The 13,570-nt window shown below is 44.4% G+C and overlaps 1 protein-coding gene across 5 annotated transcripts; it reads right to left on the bottom strand.

Moving 5' to 3' along the window:
* Positions 1 to 1,261: 1,261 nt before the first annotated feature.
* nocta (nocturnin a) lies at positions 1,262 to 10,935 on the bottom strand. 5 transcript variants are annotated; one of them, XM_034543419.1, is made up of 5 exons: positions 10,225 to 10,285; positions 8,261 to 8,476; positions 5,343 to 7,404; positions 2,737 to 2,988; positions 1,262 to 2,494 (listed from the first exon to the last, which is right to left on the bottom strand). In XM_034543419.1, exons 3-5 carry the CDS (start codon positions 5,359 to 5,361, stop codon positions 1,629 to 1,631), a joined length of 1,137 nt encoding a protein of 378 aa, XP_034399310.1. In that variant the 5' UTR covers positions 5,362 to 7,404; positions 8,261 to 8,476; positions 10,225 to 10,285; the 3' UTR covers positions 1,262 to 1,628. The 5 variants fall into 5 exon arrangements, with proteins under 5 accessions (XP_034399310.1, XP_034399311.1, XP_034399312.1 ...); XM_034543420.1 differs by lacking the exon at positions 10,225 to 10,285 and having other exon boundaries at positions 5,343 to 6,467; positions 7,260 to 7,404; positions 8,261 to 9,585; XM_034543421.1 differs by lacking the exon at positions 8,261 to 8,476 and having other exon boundaries at positions 10,225 to 10,278.
* Positions 10,936 to 13,570: the final 2,635 nt, after the last annotated feature.

Genomic DNA, 13,570 nt, shown 5'->3' with positions numbered 1-13,570 from the left:
AATCTATGACATAGCATACTATGCTGTAGCATACTATGACTATGACGTAGCATACTATGATGTAGCATACTATGACTCTATGACATAGCATACTATGACTCTGACATAGCATACTATGACTGTGACATAGCATACTATGACTCTATGACATAGCATACTATGACTCTGACATAGCATACTATGACTGTGACATAGCATACCATAGTATGCTATGTCACAGTCATAGTATGCTATGTCACAGTCATAGTATGCTATGGCCTCTATGACATAGCATACTATGACTCTGACATAGCATACTATGACTCTATGACATAGCATACTATGACTCTATGACATAGCATACTATGACTATGACGTAGCATACTATGATGTAGCATACTATGACTCTATGACATAGCATACTATGATGTAGCATACTATGACTGATGTAGCATACTATGACTATGATGTAGCATACTATGACGTAGCATACTATGATGTAGCATACTATGACTCTATGACATAGCATACTATGATGTAGCATACTATGACTGATGTAGCATACTATGACTCTATGACATAGCATACTATGACTGACGTAATATACTATGACTGACATAGTAACTATGACGTAATATACTATGACTATGACATAGTATACTATGACTCTATGACGTAGCATACTATGACTATCACGTAGCATACTATGACGTAGCATACTATGACTATGTGTGGACAGTCTGATTTGAGCTGCATATATATATGTATATATATACATGTGTGTGTGTGTGTGTATATATATATATATATATATATATATATATATATATATACACACACATGTATATATATATATATACACATACATACATATACATGTATATATATATATATATATATATATATACACACACATGTATATATATATATATATACACATATATATACACACATATATACACGTTTTACATATACTATAATTTTATGACATCACACAGACTTTTTTTATGACTGACATACTGACTTTTTATAATACTATGACTTCATATCACTTTTTATAACATGATTTTTTCATGATATAATATATATATATATATATATATATATATATATATATCAATATAATGTATTATATTTATATTAGATATACATAATATACTATGGCTTTATAACTTAAAATATAAGTGAATGAATAGAAGACTTCAGATAGGAAATCAGTAAGAATAAAAAAAAGTAAAAATAATAACTTTATTTTTATATATATCTATATATTAACATTTCTCATTGTAGTCACAGCAACAACATTGTCTAAGTGCAGAACCGTCAAAGATTACTTAAATGCAAAATAATGAATGAAAAAACACGAGTAATTGTTGATTATTGTTTAACCAACTGATAGAAAGTACAGAGAATAATGTCATAAATTAATGTAATAATAGTCAGTTGGTCAAAGAGTTCAGCAGAGGAAGCACACAGCTGCCATTTCAGCTGACGTTTGGGTAAAGAAACTGGAGACTGACAAGTCAATGGATCAAATCCCAGTTATTGCTCAAACTACAAGTAGTTTTTCCATCAGAAGTGATGCTCGACAGTCAAACAGTCCTCTCACTCAATGCTCCTATTGGTCCAGGGCTGCTGTGATTGGCAGCCTACATCAGTCTATGGGGCTCCTCCCTGAAGCTGACATCACAGAGCAGCGATAGATGGTCAGAGGGGTAGTGGTATGAGGGGAGGCGGTCTGGGCCGATCTGCTCCTCTGTGGGAATGTCCAGCAGGCACTGCACACTCAAAGCATCGCGGGTGTACCAGATGTAGTCCAGAGTGCTGCAGCTCTCTCCGGAGGGACGGATCTTCCATGAGGTATAGGCGGGCTCCGTCTGCCCGTCGAGGCTCAGCAGCTTGTACGCCGAGTTCAGGCCGAGAGCAGAGGAGCTGAACCGCCGGTAAACGTCCTCCGAGGGCTCTGCGTTGAAGTCTCCGCACACGACCAGGGGGACGGTGCCCGCCGCCGCCTCGTACTCCCCGCCGCCGCTTTGGGACGTTATGCTGCATAAGCTCTGCAGCAAGTCGGCACCCTGCGCGCTCCGCAGCCTCTCCCAGCCGCTACGTGCCTTCAGATGGGTGACAGCCACGCACAGCCGCCGGCCTGTTCCTTGGCACCTCAGCGTCTGGACGATGGCTACCTGGTTGGTGGGCAGCATCATGGCCGACAGCCGCAGATGAGCCGTGGCCTGGAGGGAGAAGCGTGAGCGGCGGTAAAACAGAGCGCAGCCGTCCGGGCCGTTATTCTGCTCCACGTCCAGACAGGGAGACCAGGGCTTGGCCATGAAGCTGCCTTGGTAGCCGAGGCTGGCCATGATTGGCTGAAAGGTGTCATAGTAGTGATCCACCTCCTGCAGGCACAGAATGTCTGGGCGGTAGGTGAGGATCTCCTCCAGGATCAGGTACTTCCTCTCCTGCCAGTTGAGAGCGTCCAGTGGACAGCGGATGAAGCCGTCCTTCCCCTCACCAAGAGCTGGAAAGAGAGAGGTTCATGTTTATGCTCAACTCATTCGTTATCACCCCGGGTTGAGTCAGGCTATATTAGGCACAGCAGTGCTCAGCATAATTTCAAACCATAAATGTGAGCCTCACAGTGGCGCTATGGAACAAGTCAAGGGGTCCCCTCCGTCAGCTGGCTGTACCCTCTGGGGACCATGAATGAACTGACAGACTAACAGACAGAGCCACGCTGCTAGCATGGTTTCTGCAGCTCACCTTGTGCCAGTATATTCCACTGCATGATCCGTATGGGTGGGTCGAGCTTGTGGTGGCAGGGTACCATGCCACTGGGACGGACCAGATCCCGATGTGGCCTGGCCGGACGCCTCTGCAGGGCCTCTTCACACTCTCTGAGCAGCTGGTCCGGGTCGCTCTCGACCCTTTCCTGATCTGGGTTCTCCCCTGGGTCCGGGTCCGGCTGGGCCAACGTACCAAACAACCTGCTGCTGCTGCCGCCCATCGGACAAACTGATGAGGGGAAACAAGGGAGAAATATTCGTGTGGTCATTAAAGACGCTTTGTGTGGCTGTGGAAACAACAACATTGAGAAAGGGAATGGGATGGATGGATTCAAAAAAGATCAACCAGAGTATTTCTGGTGTCAAAATAGCACCCATAAAGAAACAACCCTTTACCCCACGGTGCCCACCGGGCAGGAAGACGAGTTGCATGCGGACCGACATCAATAAAGACAACAGTCAGCGCTTTGGGAAGGACGAAAGGTTTCGTTGCTATTTGGTTGCTTCGTCAGTTACAGAACACACTGAGAACTTGTTCCGACGACTCACTGATGTGCCGATTGTGAGGTTAACCAGAACAGGTCAACCATCCAGCAAATTCAAAAAGGTAGAAAAGGGTACTGACTTCACATGAACGGCTAGCTGGGAACCCAACTGTCAAAAGACAAAGACTGTCTCTCTGGTAGACCGATGACCACACATTCAATACCAGAGAGACACGGCAGGTAGACTTTGACCAATGTTGCTCCACTGGAGACGTGCTGTTGTCCTAGTAACAACTCTAAAGATGCTTGAATTCTATGGTGCTGCGTTTTATCCCTCGGCAGCATCTATTGTTGGTGACACATTAGTAAGTCTGTCCGGGTGAGTATTGGAGACGGCACGAGCTTCAGATTGAGGTCCCGAACCACATCCCCCTGAACCAAACCATGTCCAACCCTATACCTCTCTCACCCTAAAACCAGTCTGCTGCAATGAGAGAGGCCGTCTGCACCTCCATGTAGGGAAGTGATACAATAGGGTAGCTACGCCCTGAATGAAGTCCATGCGACTCCTTTGTGGGAATGAAACAAATATAGTTTACTGCTCTGATGACCTCAAGTCTTTTGATGACTTTGCTGCAAGCACTACTTAGGGAAACCCGGCCTCAAGCTTTACTCAAAGACTCTTTCACATGACCTGAAATTAAATTTCAGACCGACTCAATTCACTGGAGTACAGTATACAGATAAGAAGTATTCACTTTTTAGGAACCAATATGATATTTAATGGTTCCTGATTTTTATTTGGATACCTTTCCATTGTCTACAAAACCCCTTTTTGTCCATTAAGGAAATGCATCCCGCTGTATTCAAGCGTTGCTTAGATTAATAAAAATGAACGACAAACCTTTCGATAATGAACAGTGATTTCAAACTTTTAACCTCGGGATGGCCACGCACAATGTCCCAATGAAATATCTTTTCACATTGTCACGATCTCCACTTTATTACCTGTTCCTGTTTTGTCTCGATTGATCACAAGCCTCCATTTCCAGCACAAGTTCATTCATAACCTGCAGAGCCCTAACCTGTTTCAGCAAGTAAAACCACTCCATCTGCATATATAACAATATGAGAAACAAACAGGAAGGAAAAAAGGGTGCAGAGAGAAAGGGAGGGACAGGGCGGTCAGAGGAGGTGTGTGTTTGGTGGGTACGAGTGTGTGGAGGACGTGGAGGAAGATGCTGCCATTGAATAAGTAGGCAGGGTTTTAATAAGCTGAGTGGTGGCAGGGCTATCACATGCCGTGTGTGTGTGTGTGTGTGTGTGTGTGTGTGTGTGTGTGTGTGTGTGTGTGTGTGTGTGTGTGTGTGTGTGGGTGGGTGTGTGAGGATGGAGGGAAGAGAAAGAGACAAAGTGTGGGTTGTTCTTCTCTTAACCTGGTTACTTCACTAATCATATTTTTGGCTCAGTGTGCTCTATTTCCTGTGATATGAGGGTCCAGAACTGGGATTTCTTTTGAGACATAAAGCTCACTATTGTGCAGGTTGTAAGCCGTAGAGGAAGAGCCTGGAAATATTTGGAACACCGAACTTAGAGCTGCCACGGTGAGCGACGGGTTTTCATGGCATGACAATCGAAATGAAGAGTCCAGTTAAACAGTCAGCCTTCCCCCAACCAACTGATCTCCTTGAAACGCACTACGAGCTCGACGACCAACCTCCCACTAAAACACAGTCACCTGCTGCCAACAATGCAGGGTTTTACCAGCTAAAATGAGGTGGAGCTGGTACCATCCTGATCTCACACACACACACACACACACACACACACACACACACACACACACACACACACACACACACACACACACACACACACACACACACACACACACACACACACACACACACACACACACACACACACACACACACACACACACACACACACACACACACACACACACACACACACACACACACACACACACACACACACACAATGTGTCCATAATGGTTCCTACTAACATGCTCCTTAAACTGGGCAGCGGTCAATATTACGTTTTATTAAAACATTAGAGCAGAAGACCAATAATGACCTGATTCCTTTCCTTTCATGGCCGGCTCCCAGATGGCTCTTTTCTTCCTCTTTGGCAGTTTTGCCAGGCCACTTCCTGGTTCACTCCTGCCGATTATGATGCCAGCGGCACCACGGCGGTGCAATGGTGCTGCCGTCACGGACGACAGAAATCCAACAGGTGGAAAAAGCCCGTTGGAAAATGAGTTTTCCACAAAGACACCCGTCACGAGTTTTGTCAAGAGCAATAATCTTAATTCACGATGCCGGAAAAACACTGCAATGGGGAGAACTCATCTGATGTAACAACGGCCTCATACTTCAACTTCATACGTAGGTATGTCTGGATGCCGAGCGTTTCCACAATGACAATATAATCAGTCAAATTGCAGATTTGATTTAACTGATTCAACACCAACAGATAATTGCACACAGACACAGACACACAGACACACACACACACACACACACACACACACACACATACGTACGTACGTACGTATAGATACACCGTTTTCTGTCTGGTTGTCCCCCTAACGTCGTCCTCCTCTCATCCCTTGCTCTCCTTCCTTGTGGGAGTTTCGAGCAGGCGGTCTGTTGGACTCAGCAAGGACAGTGTGACTCATGTGACTCATGATGAACCGGCCCATTCAAGAAGGCTCTGCCCTCTTCCTCAAGAAAACGAATGAGAGCTCTGCGTCTGAGGCAGACCAGGGAGGAGACGCAGTGAACCGGAGAGCCGGTCAACACTGACTTGCTGCCTGCATTCTCTTTGCGTGTTTGTTGCCACCAGCCAGTACAGTGAAAAGAGTCTGGCTCTGTCTCACTGTAAACAAACTACCGGTTCTACTAACAAGTGCAGCGTGTCTATCTTCAGTAAAACACTTCATCACCACCAAGCCTCGCACTGTAGTTCAGTAGGACTCGATCCCCACATACACCTGCTCAGCAGAACTCTTAAAAGGGAACTATTCAAACTAAACATCTTATTTGTAATCTAAATCTTTATTTTGTTGCCCCTCTCAGCTGATGTGAAATGCATGCTGGGACACTTAATGAGCCAGACTGTGCTGGGTGGTGCTGATTACGCAGACGGATGAAATTCCAGGTCATGGTCTCCTCTGCTGTGCAAACACCAGACAATTCCCTGAAATACCAGAGTGGAATATTAGATTAAGTGGTGCAGGGTGAAAGAGGAATGACGGGTTGCATTGGAGACATGTGACTTTAAATCTTCTGGCCATCTTCCACATTCATTAGAGCCCGAAGAGCAAGCGAACTAGTGTTTCCTTTAGCCCCGCCTCCCAGCTCTCATGCATGAAGGAAAAGGACTCTGGATTCAGCCATCAGTACATGTTTAAACTTTTTGGACCAGTTTGCACTCTTCCTTGGGGCTCGGTACAAACAGACCTCAGACCAGTTGTTTTAGTTGTGTCGACACTGCCGAGCTAACTCAAAGGATTTCCCTTGTGAGTGGAAGATAATGGGCCTGATAGATTGATGTACACATATAGTATGCACTCCCTTGATCCATGACCCCCAATCCCATTACACATGGAGGTCAGTAAAGACCTGCATGTTAGATTAAGAGTTTTAGCCTCCAGAGAAACACGGGGACTGTTACAGAGGCTAATTTAAGGTGCCATTTTGCTGCTGACCCAGGCCACGTGAGGATGTCCAAGCATGTGCGTGACCTCACCATCTCTATGACAGGAGAGACTTGACCCATTTCCTTGTCACAATAACTTAAATAGGCAACCCTTCAACCTGGTTGGACCTGCTTTAAGACTTTGACTCAAACTACGGTTCCTGACTGGCTCACGATTCACCAGCACAAGTTTATCAAGCTCAAGATTTAATTAAAAGGAAGGTCACAAGTGTCACTTTTTACTGGAAATGCTGCCTGTCGAATGTAAAAGCCAAACTCTGACATACTTACACTTGGGTTTCAGCAGCTGTTGCCAGCCAGCTCTCTAATTAGCCGCTATCTACCCAGTCCTGCTCGTCGATGTTGTCTTTGGCAAGTGTTAACAAAACAAGGCCTTACATTCATCAATCTCCCTCTGGGCAAGAAAACAACTTTTCTGCAGACAAAAAACAAAAGGACAATTTTTGAGAGTGCCCCCTAACTAAGTTCAAATTTCTTGGGGTCGCATCTGTGATCATTACGGATCGGAGACATCGGCCACTTTATTTATTCCATCTCCAAAGTCCCAACAGTCAATTGGATGAGCGAGCATCGGGCAGCTCTATTCAATTTCAATTCAGTTTATTTTGTATAGCCCAATATCACAAATTACAAATTTGCCTCAGAGGGCTTTACAATCTGTACACATACGACATCCCTGTCCCAGGACCTCACATCGAATCAGGAAAAACTCCCCAAAAATAACCTTTGACAGGGAAAAAGGGAAGAAACCTTCAGGAGAGCAACAGAGGAGGATCCCTCTCCCCGGATGGACAGAAGCAATAGATGTCATGTGTACAACTCTCTGAGCGCGGAGGAGGCCTCGAAGCACCGATCTGCGTCTGATCTGGTGTTTTAGTCGGGAAATGGAGAGTTGGTGGCGCAGTGTAAACTAGGCATAGAGAGACAGACCTTGTTGTGGTGGGGAGTGGTGAGGCTCAGCTGCAGAGGGGGGAGTGGTTATGGGAACGGTGCTGGAAGGAGGTGTAATTAACCTCAGCTGCAACAGATGTTTTGATTGTGTATCTCCAATATATATATACTAGTAGTGGGGGACAACGGATGGAGAGCATGAGCGGGAATCATATTTCTCTGGGGATTTACTAGAGAACAAACAGTCATCAGAGGGACACAGAAGCAACTCCAAATTAATGCTAATGTTGCTCTGCAGCAGCTGGATGATTAAATAAACAACGGTTTGCCAAGTTTGCCATTTCAAGTTTTGATTAATATTGAATGAAACAATATCAAACCCAGTGTAACGTCAAATCGTTCCATCACTTTGACCCATGTCCTTGTGTGACCTTGAGTCGGCTGTCCGTGTCCATACAGTGTCTGCTGCTGCTTTGTTTCTGATCTTGAGAGAAACGAGGCCTTTGAAATGCAATCTGGTGGTTTGCGTATGGAGGCTGCATTAACTCATCATTACCACCAGGTGAGGCTCTTGATTTCCTCCCGGTCCTCTCAGCCTGTGAAGAAGTGCAGTGTCACAGTTTGCAGTGTCAGGAAGGGAACCCGAGGCTGCTTGAACAGATTACCAGACAGAGGGAACTGCTTAAGAACATCAAGAACATCCTGTATCTCAGTTTTAGAGAAGGGATATACAGAAGTGGTTTCTAAGCAGCACCGTGGCTAAAGAAAGGAAAGCAATTTTAGTAAACGCTAGAAAAGGAGCTATATGCAAGTTAATTTACCACATATTTGTCAAACAATAGATCGTTTGCCTTTTTTCTATATCGTTGATTCTCGTAAAAATAGTTGAAATGAACAGTTGTTTTACTTCAAGGCGACTTGGGCACAACATGTGGAAGCTCTCTCAAACTACGCCCGACCAAAACAAGAAGAGCTCATTCCAAAAACTGACGGTGCCTAGAAAAAACATCTTGGCCACACACTTGTCCACCGTGGGTTTACTTGGAGTGCAGGCTTTCTGTTGTGTGCCTTTGTTCTTCTTCACGGAATAGACTCCACAGACATGTGTCAACATACGTGGTAGTAGAGACTTTGACCTCTCAGAGCTCTCGCAATTGGGTCTATCCCTGCCAGCATATAGTCGTGAAGTTTCTTTTCATGCCCTTTTGGTCTGCACAGGCGTACAACCAGAGTTCTGGTCATATTTATTCTTCTTCAGCATCGAGCGGTCAACAAGCTTTGAAGCATTGCGTTCAAGTACTGACAGTTGGATCAGCTACTTCCTCCCAATCGCGAAAGCTTCAGGTGCCGTCTACGTTGAGCTAGCTAACACGGCTATCCCGCTTGCCAGTCGTGGTCGCTTGACAACCACGTTGGGCGGAGGGCTTTTGAGGCAATGATGCGGCGATGATGATGATGAAGGATACGGAGGCTGGAACACGAGTAGATGACAATCTGGCTTTGCGCATATGGTGAAGTGTTTTGAATGGGGTCACATGACAGAAAACCTGCCAGAATCATTTGAAAAAAACAAACAACACTTTACGTAATGATACGTAAATAACAAAAAACAGCATTTGTGGACGTCATCCGGACACAACCTTTGTGATCGCTATTGACCTCTTGCGGGATCAATGGAGGATCAATCAATGTCTTGGCTTATCTTTATATATATATATATATATATATATATATATATATATATATATATATATATATATATATATATATATATATATAGATATATATTTAGATATATATTTAGATATCTAGATATTTAGATATCTAGACATCTTCGGGGTCGGGAACAAATGCTGTGCAAACGTAGCTCTCCGCTCAAGCTGTCCAGAAGACCTATTTGAAAAGGAGTACTGGGTCCTGTGTGGAAACACACTGCAACTGTTCCCAAGAGTCGTGTCCAACCAGTCCCGTACTGGTTCCCCTCGGAGGCGTTTGGTTGCGATGCTTATTAGTTTCTACAGGTCCAGACTACATATGGGGCAGAGGCCCTCTGTGGAGAGGAAGTAGTCCTGAGGGGAGAACAACCACCTCAGAACCAGCCTTCTGTTGAAGATGCATCACCATCAAAAAAAGTCGCCCCCACACAACAACGCAACTCCGTTTAATAATTAGGGTAATTATGAAGAGCTTTGCTGATTACAACAAATACAACTCAGCTTGTGTCAATATTTCACACTTAGTTTATCAAAATATATAATAAAAAAGAAGGAGTAGGTTTGTACCACAGTTCGAGTCAAAGAAGACGAAGATGTACCGCTGGATGAAATACTGACGAGTACAGTACCTGGTGCTGCCCCGGTGACAGGTGTCCCGTTCGGCTTCAGCTGGGGACAGGTCCCTTTGACCCCCCCTCCTCCTCCTCCTCCTCCTCCTCCTCCTCCTCCTCCTCCTCCTCCTCCTCCTCCAGGGTGACAGCAGCGTGTTCCCGTCGGTGCTGAGACTGCTGCTGGTGAGAAGGGCCTCCTTGCTGTCGGCCCCCCTCGCGAGGAGGACACGCACAGCTGGCTCAGAAAAGCCGAACAGCGACGAGACGGATTCATTCCTTACTGTACCGAGTGTACCGGAGAAATAAGTGCCAGTTCCGGGGGCACCGTGCCGCTCTTCTTTCGCCTCTACTAAAAGAACCGATACATGTATTGAACGGAAAGCTTGAGAATGTCCTTCTTCCACGCGACTCACAGGTGTAACTTCACTTTTTGTCGCCGTGCATTGGAAGGTAACAGAAAGCCGGTACCGGCAAAAAGTTACATCACTCTTCTCGTGAGTCACGGAAGTTCGGCAATTGAGGGTTGAGCCGAAGATGGTCTCGTCCATGACGCCGTACCGATGGCACAGGAACACGTTAGAGCTCACTGCCTTCTGTACGAAGTGAAGTGGCCTCGTGGGAAATATACGTCACTGTTTTATTTTCCTTTGCAAACGGAATTTTAAGTCTAAAATTAAAGTAATTTTAAAAACCGTGATCCCCATCTCGCCACCAGTGGCTCGAGCCGCACTGACGATATTACCAAAGAGGCGGTAACCTGCGAGAAGAGGGCGTTACAGTACCCAATCAGCGACCAGCTCGTTTGGTAGACAGGAATGACGGCGTGACGTCAGAAGCACGCACGAGGTTTCTTTTTAAACTGCATGGCCTTTCCCTGGAAACTGGTCCCGTAAATCCAAAAGAACAGCATGTCCTAGATGGGCTCTGTTAACCTAAAGAATCATCATCATCTTTTTTTTTTCTTCATACAAAGGTTCTATTTGGGAGAGGTGTCATCTGTATTTTAGATGTTACTGATTATTACAAAAATAAATACAAATCATTCTCACTGATGACCGATGGAAATATATTTCCCATAGTCATCTTTATGTGCGTCACGTTCTTTCTTTCTTTCTTATATAACTGTGGGGAAGTACTGCTTGAATGTAAAGCCAAGATTCCCAATTATAAATATAGTAAAGTTGTCATAAACTTGCATTCTGTCATTTAACACTGCTTCCTGTAAATTATTGTTTTCTATGATCCCGGGTTGCTGTTTTTAAAAATCTGATATTGAGTTTGTTGAGGCCAAACTGATGTTCTAAAGCCGTTACATAACCAGGTGAAGGGTCGGTAGTGTCATGATCCAGAGCTTTATACTGTTAATTATTCATTAACTCCAGCAACACAACCGTGCTTTCAAAGAAGCAGGAGTTGTTCAAGGTTTGTTTTCAATGTCAATGTACAGTATGTTTACCTCATAATGTTGGGCAACAGAAGCAAAGGAAACAAGGCAAGCAGGGGAAACAAAAACATCCTGAATACTTAGAACAGATGCTCCACATACAGCAAAATACAATGTTATTTGATAAGATTAGCACTTTTTTGGTCAACTAAAATCATTTAATTTAACTTATCTATTCTCAATTGCCATGCCAGATAATGACTTAACTAGTGTCTTATTTTGAAACATATACATCTTATGGCCTGTACATTATTGTCACATATTAATTTGTTATTAATTATCAAACAGTACTTGCACAGTTACACCGCTCTGAGTGACTAATTGTAACTCTGTTGTGTGCTCCATGTAACTATTATTTAAGTTGAATCACATCTGTTTTAACCCTCTACTGCAGTGTGACCTACAGTAGAAGTGTGACCTTGAATAATTCCAAGTTTCTGTTTAATAAATGCCTAAAGACATTTAAGTGTCTCACATCGCATTTGTTTTCGCTAAAGGAGATTGAAAAGGTTAATTCAATTTTTGCATTAAAAAACATTCTTGTATCGCTTCCACAAAAAATAATACACATCTTTGATTTGTTTAGCCTGTATTTGCAATAATGAACATATTATATTTTGGGGCACTCCCCTAAAGTTTGCGATTTCAGACCAAGTCTGCCTTAACACAACTGTCAAATCACATGGTTGAACCTCATAAACATAGTTTTCTCATAAACCATTATGTGTTCATTCTATAGAGAGATGTGGAAATAGACTATGTGTTCAGTTGTGTTGAACATCTATGTTTTACTTCTCTCTCTTCCCTCTGTTTAGTGTGAAAGAAGGCAGAAGGAGGGGGGGAGGGGAGGGAGCACTCCAGCAGGATGGAGTTGAAGAAGCAGTCTGATGCTGAAGTGGAAGGTGGAGCCGGGTCCTCAACATTCTGTGTGCACATACGGGGCAGCAGCAGGTACGAGATGTCTGATTGGCTGAAGTAAGACCTCTCCCAGCTGCACGTGCCCGACTCCACTTGCAAATGGCTCACAGACTTCCTGTCTGACAGGAAGCAGCATTTGAAGCTGGGAAACACGTCTCTGACTCTTGGACCATCAGTAAGGCTGATGCAACACCCCTCCAGGACTTGTTCGCCTCCAGTACCCAGGATTTTACCTCACGCCACATATACCGCTTCTTCCTGTCAGCTGTTGGGCCCATTAATAAAGTCCGGGCCCCACACTGACTCAGACACTTACATCCCCAGGACAAGTTCTTACAGTTACACACCTTTGCATAACTCTACTCTTTAAACATACACTTGTCACTTTGATAACATACTTGTCTTAACGTACTCTTTATTAGTGAGTAAAACCTCTCAAAAATAAAAGTCCTGCATCGGCAAGCTTACGTACGTAAAAGTACAGAAGTGTATACCTACATTTACTTAAGTCTCTTCAATGTGGAGCTCATTAGTTATATCTATAATGATACATACTATTTATTTATTGTGCGTTTTGCGTCATAATCACAGTCAGCAAAGTAACAAAGTTGTTGTGAAACATGTAACAATAGTCTGACAAGCTGCAAATCCATGAATGCAGATGTGGTACTCTGAATTGTAGAGTTAGCCGTTTTTTTTGCAACCATAGAAATGTCGCTAAGGATGTCGGTACGTAAAGGTACGTAAGGATAAGGCCTCGGGAAACCAAAAAGAGAGGTGCATTCTTGTGCACTGTAAATACGGTGCACAGCATTCTAAGAGCTGGCGGGCGCTGCAAGTGTTTCCTGAGATCTCGTAAACGCTCCTCTGGGAAGCGTCGCTCCGTTGCAGATGAAAGCCTGCAGCCATGTAATGGCACACGTGGAACGAGAGGCCCTGAAGTGCCACCGCCCAGTGGGAGGAGCTCGGCAGTAGAAAGAGCGTGACAACAATACGCCTGAA

Source organism: Cyclopterus lumpus, chromosome 10 (assembly GCF_009769545.1).
Source record: "Cyclopterus lumpus isolate fCycLum1 chromosome 10, fCycLum1.pri, whole genome shotgun sequence".
Lineage (NCBI taxonomy): Eukaryota > Metazoa > Chordata > Actinopteri > Perciformes > Cyclopteridae > Cyclopterus > Cyclopterus lumpus.
The sequence above is the reverse complement of the archived record's forward strand: the minus strand, read 5'-3'. Positions and strand labels throughout refer to the sequence as shown.

Excerpts from the sequence above, each read along its gene's own strand:
- nocta (XM_034543417.1), bottom strand. The coding sequence starts at position 10,480 with ATGAATCCGTCTCGTCGCTGTTCGGCTTTTCTGAGCCAGCTGTGCGTG. Across the intron at positions 2,989-10,224 it reads TGTCACCGGGGCAGCACCAG|TTTGTCCGATGGGCGGCAGC; the intron begins GTACTGTACTCG and ends TCCCCTCATCAG. Across the intron at positions 2,495-2,736 it reads GTGGAATATACTGGCACAAG|CTCTTGGTGAGGGGAAGGAC; the intron begins GTGAGCTGCAGA and ends CTCTCTTTCCAG.